At 40.8% G+C, this 19,689-nt stretch overlaps 2 protein-coding genes across 3 annotated transcripts; one reads left to right on the top strand and one right to left on the bottom strand.

Annotated features, from left to right (window-relative positions):
* Positions 1–1,651: 1,651 nt before the first annotated feature.
* On the top strand, positions 1,652–2,991 carry lepb (leptin b; the record flags this gene model as incomplete). The annotated part of the gene is made up of 2 exons (XM_084050120.1): positions 1,652–1,804; positions 2,665–2,991. 2 exons carry the CDS (start codon positions 1,652–1,654, stop codon positions 2,989–2,991), a joined length of 480 nt encoding a protein of 159 aa, XP_083906246.1.
* A 5,697-nt stretch (positions 2,992–8,688) lies between these two features.
* LOC311039728 (transmembrane protein 53-like) lies at positions 8,689–14,624 on the bottom strand. Of its 2 annotated transcripts, none has more exons than XM_084049682.1 (3): positions 14,350–14,624; positions 12,114–12,700; positions 8,689–11,285 (listed from the first exon to the last, which is right to left on the bottom strand). In XM_084049682.1, exons 1-3 carry the CDS (start codon positions 14,373–14,375, stop codon positions 10,930–10,932), a joined length of 969 nt encoding a protein of 322 aa, XP_083905808.1. In that variant the 5' UTR covers positions 14,376–14,624; the 3' UTR covers positions 8,689–10,929. The 2 variants fall into 2 exon arrangements, with proteins under 2 accessions (XP_083905808.1, XP_083905809.1); XM_084049683.1 differs by having other exon boundaries at positions 14,279–14,624.
* Between the last annotated feature and the right edge of the window lie 5,065 nt (positions 14,625–19,689).

Here is a 19,689-nt window from a genome sequence, read left to right on the forward strand (position 1 = left end):
AGATTTCTTTGGCTATTCAAAAATAGCACAGAGCTGCGAGTTTGCAGATCTGCTATTTTTGAGAAAAACAAATAATTTGTGCAAATCTTTGATATATATATATATTTTTTTAAAGAGAACATTTAACTCAAATCTTTGCTTCTGGGAGGTCCCCGAAACAAAACATTGTGAGATGTGGGTCCGCGGCCAAAGATATATAATTTTGGGAGTCCTTGACATGAAAAAGTTTGAGAACCACCGTTTTTTTCAGAAAACTGTTAGGATTTAGAAGACACTTTTAGAATCAGCCTAAGGTCTTAATTGGTTAAGAGAAAGATACACTATAAAAGGACATTTTAATGCAAGACATAATTGTTATCAAAGAATTAAGAGAACATAAAGTGAGTATAAGTTCAAATAAAACATAAAATACAAGAATGTTGTTACATTGCAGGATATGACTCAAAACCTCAACTAAAGGCAGGGGCAAAAAGAAAGGTCTTCCGCTTTGATTTCAAAGCACTGAGACTTGTAGCAGACCTACAGTTTTCTGTGAGTTTGTTCCACAGTCCCCTGTACACTATATGTCCGGCTGCATACAATTTGAACACTGCTTCTCCACATTTAGTTCTGACTCTGGGATCAATATAGACCTGTGTCTCACGACCTGAGATGGTTCAAAATCATAATAGTATAATATAATAGTATAGCACAAGGTCAGACAGAATATGTATTTCTGACAGACAGGAAGCCAATGTAAAGACCTAAGAACTGGAGTGATATGATTCACTTTCATTGTATTTGTAAGGACTCGAGCAGCAGCATTCTGAATCAACCTGTTATTTTTTTTACTCCAAACTATTTATTTTGTTCTGTATGATAATCAATGACTCTATCCAGCTGGAATATCTATGTATCTATCTGATCAATTATTTAGGGAGACCTGTAAATACAACAGTTGTGATATTACAGTAGTACTGAAGATGAGTCATTTTTTTTCCAAATCCTTACTGAGACATAAGTGCTTTTATCTTTTATTATTCTTACGGTGATAGTAGGCTGACTTTGTATTGGTCTTTAATATGGCTGTTGAATGCATGACTACACCAAGATTTCTGGCTTGGGGTTGTGTTTTTTAACACCACTGAATGAAGCTGAGCAGTGACTTTATTGTTTTCTTCCTAGGCTACAAAAAATATTATTTCAGTTTTGTTTTTGTTTAATTGAAGAAAACTCTGCCCACACAAATAGGGGGAGGGGACCGATACATTGTGGGGATACCAAGTAGTAATTCACCTCAACATCATGACATAATCAGACATGTCTTATTTAAAGACAGATCGGCATACTGTGTCACTTTGTCACTTGCATCTGCAGCAAGAGAGACATTTAGCAAACTACAGGTAAGGCAATGATATAATACACTCTTACAGGAGATGGTGATGAGAGATAAATCAAATTAATTTTAAAAAGCAAAATGTATATTATTTTCTAGAATGTTAATGTTATTTCTCTGCAGAACTTGTAAATTCAATTAAATTGTCATGCATAAAATGTACTGGCATTTTGCTTTTTTTATGCAGAAAGCAAAGTTTTCTGTTACTTACTTTGACTTCTGTACAATGTCATTATTTGTCATTCATTGGTTTATATATACTTTTTGTGAATCAGAATGCACACCAGTCTGCCTCTCCTGTGTGTCTCTCTCATGGCACTTGCATCCGTCTGCTTCAGTCGACCGACCAAAGGAGAATCCAACTCCATCCATGAAATAATAAATATTGCTCAAACTACCCTTGTTCACATTAAGAAAGTAAAAGCAAAGGTATGTACCGGTAAATAGATTTACTCATTTGATTACTCACACAATACGATATAGGCTTTTCTCTATGTTTGTTCTGAAAAAAGAAACTTTACTTAACATATTTTGGGGATAAAGTTTTAACTTTAGGAATTTATTTTATCTTATTGTATCTGTAATGTTACCAGGCGGGGATGGTCATTTCTAACATATTGATTCGATTTTTTTGTCATATTAATAAGAACAGATTTAATGTTCTTTCTTTTTTCACTCAACTGTGAAAACTTGATTGGTTTCAAAGCTCGGTCATGCAATGATGAAGAGACTTAAAAAATATGTAATAATAAAAGAATCACAGTAGATCGTAAAATAGTAATTGGTGCAGCTTTTAAAATAATGTAATGACTTTAAACCTGGTGTCCTTGTTTTGGCCATGTTAATATAGACAAAATGTTTTGGTTCTTTTGTGTTCAAACATAAAAATAAAAATCGGAAAATAGCTGAATGTACAGGGTTGCATAATGAGCTTCTATTTAAAAATGCTTGACATTTTTTGAAAATAGTTAAGAACTGCAAAAGTTAATTTCCCTTTCCATTTTATGCAAAATCATTTCTTTGGAATTATTTTCCAATCTACCTTTTTAAAAAAGCATTTTCTTAATTATTATTATTGGGCCTTTTTTTTTCCATGCCCTGATTTTACCTAGTTTTTAATTTGACCCTTTAGCCTAGTAGGGTCCCATGTAATTGTTTGGTTGTCTTTGCTGTTTTATGCCATAAACCCTGTAGCACTTTGAGATGTGCAAGAATGTAAAGTGCATTATAAATGAAATGTATTATTATTATTATCCATCATTTTTATATATATTTTTTCTCTTCCTCAGTGGTCGATAGCTTCTCCGGTGACAGTCATCTCCCCTCCCATCATCATCGAGGGCCTGAGCAGCATTAGTCATGACCTGGGACTGCTGGATGTTCAGCTCCAGAACCCCCCGTCCGCTCACTTAACCCAGATCCAGGCTGACGTGTCCAGCTTATGGGGAAGAGTGCGCTCCTTCTCCCAGACAATGGAATGTTCTGTCCAAGCCAGATCTGTAGGAAACGCCACCGAAGACGCTTTCCCGGCCACTCAGCAATATGAGAGGCTGGTGAAGGTGGAAAACTACCTGGATCATCTCATTCGCAACCAGGACAAGCTAAAAATCTGCTAGGGAAAAATCCATAATAAAATGATATAAAAAGCCATGCAGAGATGATAACAGGCCTGAAAATCCATCTTTCAGGAGACCCACAAGGGGAGGTAAACTAATTTTTCCCATAGAAAGGAGGTGGCATTCAATGCCTTTTTTTTCATTTTTCACCTTTTTCTCCACATATTTTTGTGTTATTTTAGGCTATGTTGATTAATTGAATATATAGGACCACAATGGAAACAAGTGGTCTGGGGATCTTAGTATAATTTGAATTTAGAATTGAAAAAAATGTGAAAACGCTAATAAAGAATTCACAAAAATGACCCTTTTTGGTCTGGGGATCTTAGTATAATTTGTACCACAAGTGTCCTGGACTTTTTTGTGTTACCCTTTTAGCCTAAATGTCTGACTGTACCTCGTTGTTTACATTTCTGACTAATAAAGATAAGTATTGAATAATAAACAGTGGAATAATGTCACGTATGATCCTATTATGGCAGGTAGCATAATTATGCATTTTTACATGTATTTTAAGAGAAGCATATTCATTTATGAATGCAAAATAGTTTAACTTGCACATACTGAATTAATATTTACAGTATGTGAGCTGTTTATATATTTTTTCAGATATTGTTTTTAAAGAACAGAAAAGCACCGAACTTTATGCAATAGGCCTAAACAGAATAAACAAAATCAAATATCTTACAATTTTGGCTGTTAATGTTGATAGAAATGGGGACGTAGAATTCAAGAAAATTCACCTTTTTATTTTGTGTTTGATTGTTATTCGTCTCTGTCAGCAGTGTAGGCATAGCATGTTCTCCTATGGGAAGTTTGGGAACTTAATATTATTTTTGTGGTCGGCTACATTTGACAGTAAACATGTAGGCATGAGATTGTGGGGAGGGCCTTCGCTGAAAATAGTAGATCAACAAGCTCATGTCGCAGTGTATAGGGGCTGAAGTGGTTAATGTATGTTTTGTAATAATACTCAAAATCAACAAAGTTACCAGTAACTAAAGTTTTCAAATAATTGTAGTCGAGTAAAAAGTACAATATTTGCCTCTGAGATGTAGTGGAGTAGAAGTAAAAGTACAGAAAAAATGGATATACTCAAGTAAAGTACAAATACCTCAAAATTGGACTTAAGTACAGTACTTAAGTAAATGTACTTAGTTACTTTACACCACTGTTTACCATAATAAACTCACCTGTTCAGTTCAGTTCAAGCATAAGTTGTGTCTGAAGTGGGCTAAATATCAGGCCTGATGCTCACTGATCGTGGGCTGGTCTATTGTCTATATAGGCGGTGGAGTACAGAATTTTAACATGAACATATGAAAACTAGTCTTAGCTCTACTATGGTCAGGAGGACATAAACATATGAAAACTAGTCTTGTAACTCTATGGTTGAGAGGACATGACTACATGACAGAGGTGCTTTGCACTCACTTCCTGATTCAATATCGACAGGCTGTGCTGATTGGCCAATCTTTTGGTTGGTTGACAGACAGGCAGACAGACTAGATAGATAGATAGATAGATAGATAGAGGAGTGCATAATTGGTACTTTAAGTATATTTTGATGCCCTTACTTTTGTACTTTTACTCAAGTCAATTTTGATTAGCAGAATTTTACTCTCTCTTCTCATCTCATGTCATCGTCTGTTACAACAGTGTCTTCTTTTAAAAGCAAACTAAAAACCTATCTTGTGTGTGTAGTTATCAAGAAAAACTGGACTTTCATTTATTCTAATTCATTCTTATGTGTTAATCATAATGTAATTGTGTTCATTTCTGACCGTCATTGCTGACCGTTGCATTTTCTTGTCTTTATATATATATTTTTGAAGCACATTGAGTCTGCGCTTGTCGTATGAAATGTATCATGTCATTAAATGTAACTTGTCTTGACTATGAGTCCAGTGTGGTTTTGGAATTTGACCTTAAAACAATTTGTATGGCTTTTCCACTTATTGTTACGTGGCTTCTGCATGGGAACTGATGAGAACGCATGGGAACTTATGGGAAACTACTTTTTTGTATATAATTAGTAGATCTTGGTATTCAAGATTTCAAATATTAGAGGTCATCTTTGCTGCCAAATGCAATATTTATCTAGACACATAAGTATTTCAGGTAATGAACCCTGACTCGATGAGGAAATCCTCAACAAGAATCTGGACCAGTGGGAGTACATCTTTAAGGCCTCACTGTGTAACTTGTTTTTAATGAATAAAATGTAATTGTGCCCAATTTGTATGGTTGAGTATGTTAATAGAATATAACTCATACAATTGGGGTGGTTGTATTTTGTCTCCCTGCTCTTCTATTGAGACATTTAGATCATGTCAAAGGTCATGTCACACCTAGACACAGGATCTGTTTTGTTACAATCTTCTTTTCTGGGAGTCCCTGGCACAACATATTGTCAGGTGGGGGTCCGCGGCCAGAAAGGCTACATATAATTTTGGGGGTCCTTGACATGAAAAAGTTCGAGAACTACTGCTTAAAATAACATGTAAAGCATGTGGGTGATCTGTGATCACGTGATGTATGATTTCTAGATGTGGAATGTGTGAACATGTTTCAGAAATGGGCGGTGTGCTATTAGGCTGCGTTGTTGTGCAAGACATCTTGTTTCAGCAGAGGCCAGTACTTCTCAAACTTATTCATGTCAAGGACCCCCAAAATGATATGTATTTGGCCGCAGACCCCCATGTCAGAAGATTTTGTTCCAGGGACCCCCAGAAGCAAAGATTTGCCAACATTTTCACAATCTACAAGCTCATAGCATGGAGCCAAGTGCCGCGCTATGAGCTTGTATATCTGACAGTTCTGCTATGGGCTACTCCAGCTGTTGATTTGTCATCTCTCCAGCAGATGTCAGTCATGATTCAATGTTTTGGCTCCAGTCAGTGTGTGTGTGTGTGTGTGTGTGTGTGTGTGTGTGTGTGTGTGTGTGTGTGTGTGTGTGTGTGTGTGTGTGTGTGTGTGTGTGTGTGTGTGTGTGTGTGTGTGTGTGTGTGTGTGTGTGTGTGTGTGTGTGTGTGTGTGTGTGCTAAATGTGATGCAAGTTTTCAACATTATGTATGCAGAGGGCATTAGCGTGCGTGTGCGTGTGTGTGAGAGAGAGAGAGAGAGAGAGAGAGAGAGAGAGAGAGAGAGAGAGAGAGAGAGAGAGAGACGGTGACACATGCCTTTTGTCTTAATGCAGTGGCTCAAAACAGTAACCTCTTTAACCTTATTTTATACTTCGGCTATTAGGAAATAGCTGATCTACAAGCTCACACCACGTCGCGATGACAATGACACACGTTGTGAGCTTTTATGTATTGTGAGCCATTTTGAACATTGTAGCCACACAAATCTCCTCTTATGCAACTCCCTTCCCTGTCAATCAATTCAATTTGGGGGTCCTCCAAATGAAAATGTTTGAGAACGACTGTTTTAAGTGACCAGCCTTTTTATGGGTCGTTTGTGACTCTTACCTTTATAGGATTTTATTTCTCAAAAGGGTGTGAGGGGGGGGGGGGTTATTGAATTATACCAGACGACTGTTACTGAAGGCCGATGCCTCTCAAAACATAATGTTTATATGACTCATAAAAAATCACAGTTACTGTAATACAAAATCTATTCTGATGTCAGTGATCTTGTTCTCACTTTGTAATTTAGGTCCATTGCACCATAATCCATAAATAGGTCCCATTTGCATGTATAATGTATGCACGAGAGGGGATAAGCCTATGGCACAATAGCCCTAAATGACAAAATCTAAGTGAGAACACCAACATCAGAACAGCAATTTCATCAAGTGTATTATAAGATCAACGTAAAGCCTGGCTCACTACTCTACTGTATAATCGGGGAGATTTTGGGTCAGACCCAACTATTGGGCCATTATCTGGCCAGATTATCCCATAGTGTGTGATGTAACCAGATTTCAAAACCGTTTAAGATTGTAAAACTCCTGTGGCGTGAGCCCAGCTTTAGTGACAAAGGACCCACATGTCCAAAGGCTGGTGAGTGGTTCCCATGATTTTGGAGGGGTCCCTAGATGACAGTGAAGTGACAATTTAAGGACTTTTAAGAACTTTTTAATACCGAAAACAAAATAATAACAAAGACGATTACTGCATCAAAAGTAATCAACAAACTGTGACAAAAACTGGTCAAACATTGGCCAAATTGTCAAATAATATAAGAAAATTGCTGATCTACAAGCTCACAACGCCTTGCAACGCAAGGCGTTGTGAGCTTGTAGATCGGCTATTTTCATAATATGTATATGTAGAACCGAGTCAAACTAAATGTAATGCCTCAACTCTTAGAATTCCAAGTGCTTGTCAGGGTGGGGGGTCCCCAGTTCAAATATGATTATTTTGTAGGGTCGCGGCCTGAAAGGGTTGAGAACCACTGGTGGTCTATGGCAGCATTTGGACCATGGTGAAGAATGATGCCAGTGTTCATGCTGACATCATGTCTCGTTTGGATCCTCACCCTCTATAGCGTAGGGTGATCGAGTTCCAATCGGGGGTAGCCTATAGCTGGCATCATGCCTACAGTATGTGCACTTCCTGAACGAGGTGAGCGGTGCCCCCGCAATAGTGGCCCCGGGAACAGTTTTTCAGCGCAGTTAATTGCACTATAAGGTCCGGCCTTTCTTTCTTTCTTTTGGGCCAATTAAGCGTTTGGTGCCCCCCAAGCTTGGTGCCTCCCGAGCTTGGTGCCCGGGTCAGCAGCACGGGCCAGCAGCCCCTACAGCCTGTGCATTAAGTCGGGCCAGTACACATGCACAAACCACATTCACCCCACATACACACATACATACACACCACATATACATCATGCACACATACATAACGCACACACACACACACACACACACACACACACACACACACACACACACACACACACACACACACACACACACACACCGCATACCACAGATCGACACAAAGCAGAGCTGTGATGTGTTGCCACAATGTAAGGATTTGCTCAACATACATTGACCATTTAAGCCAGGGGTGGGCAACCTTTTAACGCACGTGGGGCCCTATTGAGTGCCGCCGCCTTACCCCTTATGAATTCATTGTTTTGGCATTTTAAAATAGTTCAAATAGCCGATCTACAAGCTCACAACGTGTCAATGTAGATCGGCTATTTGAACTTTTTTTTAAACAATCCAAAATAGTAAAAAGCCAAAAAAGTTCAGGCGTAAGGGGTCAGGCAAGGCAAGATAAGGCTAGAAAAACACGATCCCTTAGCCGTTTTCCAAGGCTGGCGATTTCAATGACGGGCAGTGACGGATAACTTTAAGTGGGAGTGTTTATTCATGTTGATGATGATGATGACTCCGCACTGATGTTTCATAAAGCCTTGAATTCATTGAGATTTTATTTGTTTTTGTCACATTCCTAAGCCAATAATTTGATGACGAGTCAAGAGTCTCCTCCTGAGTGTCCTATTGACCGATGACCCGGTCATCTAATTATTGGCTTGGGGATCTGAATAAACAATAAACAATAGATGGCATACTCTGCATACTTGAACATGTCTGTTCATACCCGTCTTCACCACGTCCACGACCGTACCAGAAGAACCATAGTAATAAACACCAACGCTGCCACAAAAAGCACCACAGAGACACTCACAAAGACTCTTTCTTTGAAAATAAATATAATTTTATTATAAATATAATACATTGACTAATGTGTTTTCAAGTCAGATTCCAAATGGTTTATTAAAACAAATAAAACATTAAGACCATAGTCATGCTCTTCCAAAAAGCTTGCAATTATCTATACATGTTAAGCATAACATCACTTAGATCAGTGTTTTTTAAAGGGGGGGGGGGGGGCACTTGGAAAGGAGTAAATAATAATTTAATTAATTAATTACATTTTTAATTTCAATGTGTAAGATTATTGTGCCATAACCACTTTCAAGTCTGGCATCCCTATTTTGGGGATGTTATTAAATGTGAAAAATATTTTTTTTTCAAAGATTACAAAATAAACCCTTTTCTTTACAGATTGGTCAGCTACCCGTCATATCAGCCTTAGGGGTTATCAGTTATCGTCACCTTTCATCAATATCCTCAGCCAGGGTAATTGACCACTTAAACCCATATACTTTAGATTCCATAGTAAAGTTTAGAAGAGTCAACATCCAAGGACAGTGCCTCAATTACACCAATTTATTTTGGCAAGACTAGGCTAACGTTTCAGCCTAGCTGGCCTTCATCAGAGCTTATGCTCTGATGAAGCCCAAATTGGCCTAGTTGGCCTTCATCAGAGTTTAAGATGTGCTCTGATAAAGGCCAACTAGGCCGAATTTCTGAAATGTTAGCCTTTTGTTTGTCTGGCCAAAATAAATTGGTGTAATTGAGGCGCTGTCCTTGTCCTTTTTTTTAAATTGGTCAATGCTACCATACATCCTTGGATGTTGAGTATTCTTTACTACATGTTTTTTGGCTTAGCAGCACGGAAGTGTTTCATTCTGGGAAGGCACGTCTAACTCCTCCTTTGCAACCCTATATACTTTGTTTGCAAAATGCGCCACAACGTGTTGTGAGCTTGTAGATTGGCTATTTTCGCTGACTGTTCGCCTTATGACATGCCCACAATAAGGACATGTCAACATATTCTCACTCCCAACTCGTCACATACTGACACTTGGTAAGGGCCCGCATTTAGTCACCAGTAAATGCACTGGGAAACCCTTGAGTGTCGCTTTTCAATGATCAGGACAGTCCGCGTCACGTGACGAATATTGCAGATCGACGATGAAAATACCATTAAATACATTGAAAATGAATAAAAATCTAAACTTAAAACAAGGCAGGCACACCGTCAATAGCGGACTTGAGCCCTGTGAGAATGCATTCATGTGGTTAAAGGATGGATATGTGATACAATGCAGACAATGCAGCCAGCGTTAACATACCAAATGAATCAGTGCAGCTATTATTGCAAGAATAACAGTAACAATTCAAGCAGTGATTGTCGTCATTAGAAATCCCTTCACGTTGTGTCATACCAGGTTCCCATGCTGGGGGAAAACACACTGATTGAACGTCGGGCTGGGTAGTATATTGATATTATCGGGTGGTAACGTCCAAAATATATGTTCAAATTCAAAACTAACATTTTCTAAACTAACCTGACTGTTCCAGCTGTTCAATTAGTTGCCTTTACCCACTTGGTTATTATATAGGCATTACTTATTATTATATCTAAAGAATCTCATTGGATATTAAGCTATTGGGTAAACAAGAAATGGCAGTCATAATATACCAACTTGTGCCAAGCCCTTGAAAAGTACTGTCATGACTCTTGCATCTTACTAAACATTACCAAAAATATATATTTATTAAACTCAAGAATTAAATTAAGGTGCCTTTCACATCTAAAGCTCACTAGTGGATTGATTCATGGACTCTTCCAGGCACAAACAATCCAACATCTAACTGTAAACATAAACAAAAATAACTTACAACTACTAGGCTTCTATTAAAAAGTGCAGTATTAAATAACATATTCAACTACTTCGAACACTGTTTCAGAGACATAGCGAATTTCATTCTTATTAACCTATACATTTGTATGTAATATAATCTTGACCTGAGCGCCTCATTGCGGCTGTGAGGTTTCAAATGATCTAATAATTTAACTAGGCTACTATATCAGACAGAGCGCTGACAACATCATCAGACAGGGGAGGGGTGCTCTCTGTAAACTGTGTTGTTTGGGCCATTCATCAATCAAATAAAACATGTTTAGATTATTGAACCAACTGATGCACATTTCCCTCTTTACGTAGTGCCGGCAGTTGTGATGTGACCGCACAGGTCACATTGCTTTGAAACAATTTTGAGCAATAAGATAATTAAATATTTTACAAAAATCTTCAGCGTGTCCCAGCAGTCACTTATCCACTCCCAACTAATTACATTTTTGCTTGAAGTGGCACTAGTGCATTCAAGAACTTCTCCAAGGTGGACAGGTACTCGTCCGGGTGACACCGCATGTGGCCCGCGTGCACCGACACCTTCCACTTCCTGCTTTCTACGGCCACGCCCCTCTCTCTCCACAAGTCAATGACGGACTCCAGGGCGACTGGGTCGCAGAGTGCATCGTTTTCGCAGAAGAAGAAGAGCGAAGGGGAAGTGACGGGGCTGTGGTGGAAGACTTGGATGCCGGCGTCGTAGTAGTCGACTGTGTGCGACTTGAACAGCCAGAAGTACAGCAAGGCTGCGTTTCTGACCAGCCAGTTCAAACGAGGCAACAGAGTCTTCCCAAGCCCTGGATAACAGACAGATCACAGACAGAGAAATGGAGAAATTAACCGGGCTAATTAATATTTGAAAACGTCAACAATGTGTTTTTTCAAGAAAAGTTGAAACACTTTCAACCTGCCGTCCCTATTTTGAGCGTGTCATTATAGAGCAGAAATGTTTTTAAAAAATCTTCAAGCTCACAACACGTCCTATATAGCGTTGGTTCTCAAAGTGGGGTCCGGGGACCCCCAGGGGTCCTTGAGGGAGTTCCAGGGGGTCCCCAGCTAAATGATAGATAGTTAGGAACCAAATGGACCCTTATGGGTCTGTAACTCTGAGAGTGTACAAATGGAACGAAATGGACCCGTTAGGGTCCATTTGGTTCCATTTGCACACTTTCAGAGTTAAATTAACATTGATTTTACAATATAAATTGGGGTCCCAGAGATATAAATGCCATTAAATGGGGGTCCGTAGCCTAATGCATGTCAAACCGGGGGTCCTAGAAATCTAAATGGTTGAGAATCACTGCTAGAGCCGTAAAAAAAACCTTCTCTTATGGGGGTCCCTGGCATATGTTTTCAAATGGGGGTCCACGGGCCATAAGTGTCAACTTGGGGGTCCTTGGCATGAAAACGTTTGAGAACCACTGCTATATAGGGCTTAAGTCAGTGGTTAAAGTTTAAAGTTTCATATATGCAACTAGCATTTCCTAGCCAGTAACAACAGCGTGCATAATTTAACATTGAACCACGGGCTCCTAATTCATTATTCAACAGATTGACACACTTTTCCAACACAAAAGGAAACACAACCCCCTGTCAGATCCCCTCCCTCCCTCTCTCTCTCTCACCTAAGGCCATGTGCTCCAGTGTGCCAACCACCATGCTGTCGTAGATCTGCCCGACAAACATCGGCGCCAGGCGGGCGTATCTCTCGGGACCCTGAGCGATGTGCTCCAGCATCTGGGTGAAGGTGTACCCGCCGATGGAGCAGGCGTGCACCAACAGGGGGCGCCCCGAGAACCGCGGCTCCTCCAGGACCTTCAGGACCTCCAGGCCGTAGCCCAGGCCCCAGCGCGGCCACAGGAAGTGCGCGACGTCGGTCTCCACCGACAGCACGTCCATGCCGCGCCGCAGGTAGAGGCTCCGGTACTTGGCCGCGGCGCCGGGCCGGGCGCCGAGCCAGGGCAGGAACAGGACGAGTGGGCGCGGCGCCAGCAGGGGGTTGGTTTGTGTGCCTGAGAGCAGTGCATCGTGGGAGGAGGCCTCTGGAGGCTTGGCATCAGAGATAGACTCTGATTGGCCGGCGAATAGTGTCTTTTGGTCCCTCGCGATGTGAACGCTGGTGTAATACGTTATCCTTTTAGTAATGTTCTGGGAGACGACGCCCCTCTCTTCAGATAGCTTTTCAGGCATTTCCGCACCAGAGCTAAAGAGACTGTGTGGGCGGATCAAAAAGAGACATTCGTTACAATCGGACAGCATGTTGAAACGTGAAAGAAGAACATGAATGAGTCATTCTCGTGCAATGAACAGCCAGTGGTGGAAAAAGTACTCAAATTCTTTACTTAAGTAAAAGTACCAATACTGCAATATAAAAATACTCTGTTACAAGTAAAAGTCTAGAATAAAAAATGTACTTGAGTAAAAGTACAAAAGTATTGGCATCAAAATGTACTTAGTACCAAAAGTAAAAGTACTAAATATTTGAAAATAGCAGATCTACAAGCTCACAACGCAGAGCGTTTGTTCAGTAACAGGAGTCCCCATGTCTCTCCAGCTCTTTAATAAACAGAAAGTTCATTTTCAGGTAGGTGACCACATCTCAACCAATCAGGAGAGGTTCCCTTTTATCAGCTTCATTTGTATAGTGTTCCAGTTCAATTTCACTTGTTTAATCGATATCCTGACTGCGTTCTCTATCCTGATTAGATAAAATTGGAAATGAAACTAAAAATGGACTGAAAATGCATTTTATGTTTAATAAAGAGGTGGAGAGAAAAGGAGACTCCTGGAAAAAAAACACTCTATAGCAATGAGTACAATCAGAATATAGAGCTATTTAACACTTATTTTAACCAACAGAGTAACAGAGTATTTCTACATTGCAGTATTGTTATTTTCACTTTTACACTTAAAAGCACTTTTACTACAGAGGATATAGGACTTAGCAGCTTTAAATTAACTAGGCCATTGGTTCTCAAAGTGGGGTCCGGGACCCCAGCAAAATTAGTTAACACTAGCATCACAATCATTTTAACCACTTTAACCTTATGTTGGCTATTCAAAAATAGCAGATATACAAGTCCATAGAGCGGCAAAGAGTGCCATGCTATGAGCTTGAAGATCTGCTATTTTTCAAAAATCTTGAACATCATCATTTTGAACACAAATCTTCGTTGACGTCACAAGCGTCATGGCGGAACTTTTTCCTGTTTTTTGAAAATGTTACATTTACAACCAGTTCATCTACATGAACGTTCAGATTTCAAATATAAAGTGTTTACCCCAAAGCCACGGATGTAAAACGTTAAAGCGCCAGGGTCTAAGTACCCGTATCTTCCGTATTGTTCAATAAAAAGCAATTTAATCCGATCTGCAGCCATTTTCTTTTTTTTAAATAAATGTATCAGAGTGCAATACACATCCCAACTGATAGGGGCGCGTATGAAAAAAAATCGGAGAAATGCTTTTTATTGAACAATACGGATGACGCGAGTACTTAGACCCAGGCGCTTTAACTTGTAACAACCGTGGCCGTAGGGTAAGCACTTTATATTTGAAATCTGAATGTTTATGTAGATGTACTGGTTGTAAATGTAACACTTGCAAAAAAAAAATAGGAACAAGTAGCGCCAAACAAGTCATGTTTCAGGGCTAGTCCCTAGCACAACATATTTTCAGATGGGGGATCCGCGGCCAAATATTTATACATTTGGAGGTCCTTGGCGTGAAAAAGTTTGAGAACCAACCACTGGGTTAGAGTGCAGTAATACCAAGCAAAGCGTTACTCTACCTATTCATGCAAGATCTTCAATGCGCGTCACACGCATAAGGCAGAGATGAACCATTAACAACAACCGTTACCCTCGAATGAACTGCAGGTTCCCCATGTTCAACACAACTATACTGCCAGGAGGATGTAATGTAACGATCACAGTCCACCCCGGGTCCTTTATATATTAGGATGGATCCTGAATTAAAATAAAGGTAACAACGGCAGGGTTTTGTATCGGATTCAGGCGGCGGCGTCAGCAGCGCGTCGCAGCCCTCCTGGCCCCGGTACGGCACGGTTCGGTTGATATCGTGCTGGATGAGCCTGTCCAGCTGATGCGATCTATAACTGTCTGTGTCTGGAGCCTGCTGACGCACGCACTGCCTCCCCGCTGCTCTGACTGCCTTCCGCAATCCACCATGCGCGTGCATGTTGGTTAATCGGGGCCGCTGCGCGCTCCCGCCAGGTCGTGAGGTGACGTGATGACGCGAGGTTATTAATTATAATAACGGTCAGCCTGGTTGGTTATGCTTCATCGTACGACGGTGTCGCTTGATCCAAGGAGAGGGGAGAGAGAGAGAGAGAGAGAGAGAGAGAGAGAGAGAGAGAGAGAGAGAGAGAGAGAGAGAGAGAGAGAAAGAGAGAGAGAGAGAGAGAGATTTTTTTCGTATTTGTTTCTTTTTATAGTTGATTAGTTCGATTAACTGCACCCCACACACAGACCCAGAAAACCATTTAAATGTAGGCCTATAAGACTCTTGTATAAGCATATGGATGTGATAGGCTATAACGTTATAATGTCCAAGCTTTTCTTGAAAATAATCTAATTGTGGAAGATAGCCAGGGTAAATAAACATCATGCCAGAGCAGCTCCACAGTGATGGGTGACCGCAGTTGATGGTGATAGTAAAAAACTTAAGTAAAAGTATCAATACTGCAATAATGTAGAAACACTCTGTTAAAAAGTAAAAATACAAAAGTATTGGCATCAAATTATACTTAGCCTAAATTAAAAAAACTCATTATGCAGAATGTTTCACAAGTTATCAATATGTCTAAAATATATAAAACAATCTTTTGAAAATAGCAGATCTACAAGCTCACTACGCGTTACATCGTGACACGTTGTGAGCTTGTAGATCGGCTATCTTCACATAGCCAAAGTTTAAATAATAATCAAAATCTACAAAGTAACTAGTAAACTAATAGTCCATGGGCCAGACCAGAAGTCAGGGACACGAAAGGTGGCAACATCTCTTTGGCACCATTTTGTTTGTAGGGTCCATATAAGTACTTTGAAACATGACAGCCTTTTCAAATGAGTAGCGTTAATACTTTTTTAGGATATTCATTTTTTTGCCATTATCTCCCCACATTATCTGCACAGTAGTCATGTACCTGGCCTATAGGCCCGTTCGCAATTTGGTGGTAGGAGAATTTCTCACTTGAACAATGGGTACCTAGACATGAACAAGAAAGAAATGACTTGAAGTCATATTCTCCCAGGTGCTCTGTGTGTGTGTGTGTGTGTGTGTGTGTGTGTGTGTGTGTGTGTGTGTGTGTGTGTGTGTGTGTGTGTGTGTGTGTGTGTGTGTGTGTGTGTGTGTGTGTGTGTTGTTTTCATAGACCTGATTACTTGTTTTTCGAATTGTTTGTTTCTCTCGCCAAACCTGGCAACAGAATCTGCGACGCTAAACGCTAATAATGTTTTTTATATAAGTGGTGGCAACAGAATCTGCGACGCTAAACGCTAATAATGGTTTTTATATAAGTGGTGGCAACATTTTTAGACACCACACAGGTCTTCCCAACAATAGCGAAGATTGAAGTCAGTGTGAACATGGCCAAATAATAACTTAATAGCCTAACTAGGTCTAATGAAGCACGCTAGCATTTAGGCTAACCCTCCTGCCTGAGGCTGCAATACAACTTGCACTGTCTGCAACTGTTGCAGTGTGAATGAGGGGAGCGGAGCGCTGTTACTGCGGGGGGGCGGGCCGTCTCCGCATTCGTACCATAGCTTGGGAGGACGAGGCCGCCCGTGCAGAGTATGGGAAAATATCCCCATTGGCTTAAAGGACAGCCAATGACGCAAATGTGTCGAATGCAAATCTGTAATCTGTCGAAACGATGACTAGTAGGTCTGCCTCTTCTTAGACTCAGGCGCTCTTCGAGCACCTGGTAAAAATCACAGAGGCGCTCGTCCGCCATAGTGCCACGAATGGCGCAATGGCCAAATCAAATATGGCTGCCATCGGCTATGATGAAAATCCAACTTCTTTGTTTCTGAGTGTATATACACATGCAATACCTCCATTTTGACTAATTGTGGGGTGTGGAATTCATTTCTGATATTGTTATAACCACTTTGGGTGATGTTGACCTTGAAAGGTCCTTGGCCATAACTTGCCCATTGTTAGGACTAAAAACAGGTGCAATAAGACTAATTCAACTAATTCTGACATTTATTTAGGTTATTATGGCCTCCTGGTAGCGCTATAACAGGCCAATGTGAAAAGGAGAGCATTTCTTCCTTGGCAAAGTGGGAATCTATGCGGAAAATGTAATGGAAATCGCATGCTGCGTTCAGGATTTGAGGCATTTTGTTCAAAACAAACCAATCCTGCAAACTTTGGCAGGTGTGTGTTTATGACGAGGAGCACCCACGGGATCGGTGTCTACGACATCATGTGTGTGTGTTGTGCCTTAGGATATTTAGCTATGCACACTTCTCTGGGGCATGAGATGATCTGTTTGTTTTTTAGTTTTGTTTTTTATACCTCGATTTTGTAACCCTTTTTTCACCCGGTGCCAATTCGCTAAGTGATCCTGGGCACTACACTCCCCCTACCAGCCTAGGGAGGCCAGGGCCGAGCTCATGCCTCCTTCAATGCATGAGAGCCAACTGACCTTCTTGTCACCTGACAGGGGGGAGTTTCCCTGGTTGGACGTAGCGCGTGGAAGGAACACGTTATTCCAACCAGTTCCCTTCCCCTCCATCAGAGCCCCGGCTGACCAGGGGGCATGAGATGATCTGTTTACTGGGTTGTAAAAAGAACAGGAGCACTCAAAAAATGTGGAGGAGAGGATAAAAAGTTAATATGCAGATTATTGCGAATGCGGGCGCCTCCGCCCAAGTGGAGCTTACTATAGACCCCTTAAAGGGGAAATCCACCCATTTTCAATATTTAACTATGTCATTAATATAGCATAAAGAAGTTGTGTGGAAATAAGAAAAAAGTTCCCCCCTTTCTGTGTTGCCTTGAAATGGAGGATTGATTGTGGGTTTAACATTGCAAATTACAACATGATGAGTCATCATCATTCAAATATTGAAAATGGGTGGATTTCCCCTTTAACAGACGACGTCACACTGGCTGCACGCAGCCAGTATGCGCGCAACGAAACCCATTATATCAGGTCTCGTTAGGACGCGTCTCACCAGCCAACACACACAAGAGGGGGTTGGGGTGTGCTGAAACCAGTGCACCCCGAAACAGGTTGGGAATTGATTGCGTGAAACAATCACCTGTGCGTCCAGGCTCAATGTTAGTAAACAAATAATTGGTCTATGAAAGTCTGCTCGGCTTGTGTGTCTGTGTGCAGTGCACTGCCTGGGTGCGGCCAACAGAGTGCGCCAGAGTGCAGCTACAGTCAAAACACAAACACACACACACACACACACACACACACACACACACACACACAAACACACACACACACACACACACACACACACACAAAGTCTGTAAATATACAATATTTTCGAGCTGCGTTCGCTTCCAGCGTTCGCGCGTCTTACTTGTTATATAAAGCGCGAGAACTGAACCCGATCACTCCCTGATGAAGATCATGACACTTGTGTGACGGCATAAAGTCCACCTACCACACAGATGGACTTTAGGTCAAATTGACCTTTTTTCTCCTGCGTTATCATTGGCCACTGTCTCCCCTCGGGGCTCCACACGCCCCAACACCTTCTTCCCCACGCAGCGGGGATACCATAGTCTTATAAATATTATTTCAATCCCACTCACATCTCACAGGTATACTACGCTTCATTTGGCTTAGACAGAAAACTAAATCTGATATATAACTTCAGTTACACGTATTAACTTTTCAAAAAACAGAAAATACAAACATATACCACACACTGTAGGCCTACAGTAGTAGTCACTACAACACTCACTTCTACTGTATGTCACAGGAGCAATCCATATGAATTCAACAGTTAAAGCATTATTCCTTTTCACATTGGCAAATTCGAAAATCATTATTCAATATACCAACAGTCACACAAAAGTTCTACATCCAGTCCAGTGCTTTTCTATTCCGTACATACAACATACCATCATGTCAACAAAATGTTTCCCTCAATACAACAGTCACAACAGGACTCCTAAAATAATGCTATACTATGGTATTATGAAAACATGGCATCTGTCTACCTAACATACTATCTAAATTACATTTTAGCCTTTGCATAATCCTGCAAGGTCGTCAAGGCTAGGGCAAGTGCTACAGGCTTTTTAGACAAGTACACGTACAACCCATAAAGTAAACAGATCCCGTCATGCCCCAGAGAAGTGTACATAGTTAATATCACAAGGTACAACACACACCTGAGGTCATAGGCACCGATGCTGTGGGTGCTCCTTGTCATAAACACACACCTGAGGTGGTGCTCAGGGGTGCACTGGGCGCTTCGCGTGACACCACAGCGTTCCGCCAGTTTTCTGAACAAACATATGTTGCTACCAGTGGTGCAAAGTAACTAAGTACATTTACTCAAGTACTGTACTTAAATACACTTTTGAGGATTTTTTACTTTACTGGAGTATTTCCAATTTGCAGTACTTTTACTTCTACTCAGGGGCAAATGTTGTACTTTTACTCTACTACAATTTTTTGAAAACTTTAGTTACTAGTTACTTTGTAGATTTTGATTATTAGTACAAAACATACAGTAACCACTTCAACCCATATTTCGGCCATTTGAAAATAGCCGATCTACAAGCTTGATCTACAAGCTCACAATGCGTCGCCTCGTGACGCATTGGCCGGCCACTAGCCGCGCACGGGGCTCTGGCGCGATACAAATTTCCAATAGAAAAGTTAAAAAAAATAAAAAAAATCCTGGGGGTCCGCGGACCCCCTGACGGAACCCCTGGAGAGCCACGCGAAACAGCGCGTACCCCTTCAGACCCCATATAGATCCACCGTGGTGCTGTGGCTTTTGTTTTTTCATGAACGTCCTTGCTTGTTTCTGTCGCTTGTTTTTGAAAACCTGGCATCCCGACTGACATCACAGACAAATCCTTGGTATTTGTACTTCCGGGTTGCATAATGATGACATCACTGTCGAATCCTTTGGTGTCATGAACCTTGCCTGGTGTGTTTACCAAATGCAGTGCAGGACAACGCGCTGTAGT

Source organism: Gymnoscopelus microlampas (genome assembly GCF_963454915.1).
Source record: "Gymnoscopelus microlampas genome assembly, chromosome: 23".
Taxonomy (NCBI): Eukaryota; Metazoa; Chordata; class Actinopteri; order Myctophiformes; family Myctophidae; genus Gymnoscopelus; species Gymnoscopelus microlampas.

What these genes read in the sequence shown, in the direction of transcription:
- LOC311039728 (XM_084049682.1), bottom strand. Translation starts at nt 14,375, where the DNA reads ATGGGGAACCTGCAGTTCATTCGAGG. An exon ending in AACCTGCAGTTCATTCGAGG is followed by an intron (nt 12,701 to 14,349) that starts GTAACGGTTGTT and finishes CCGCCCACACAG; the next exon opens with TCTCTTTAGCTCTGGTGCGG. An exon ending in ACTGGAGCACATGGCCTTAG is followed by an intron (nt 11,286 to 12,113) that starts GTGAGAGAGAGA and finishes TCTGTTATCCAG; the next exon opens with GGCTTGGGAAGACTCTGTTG.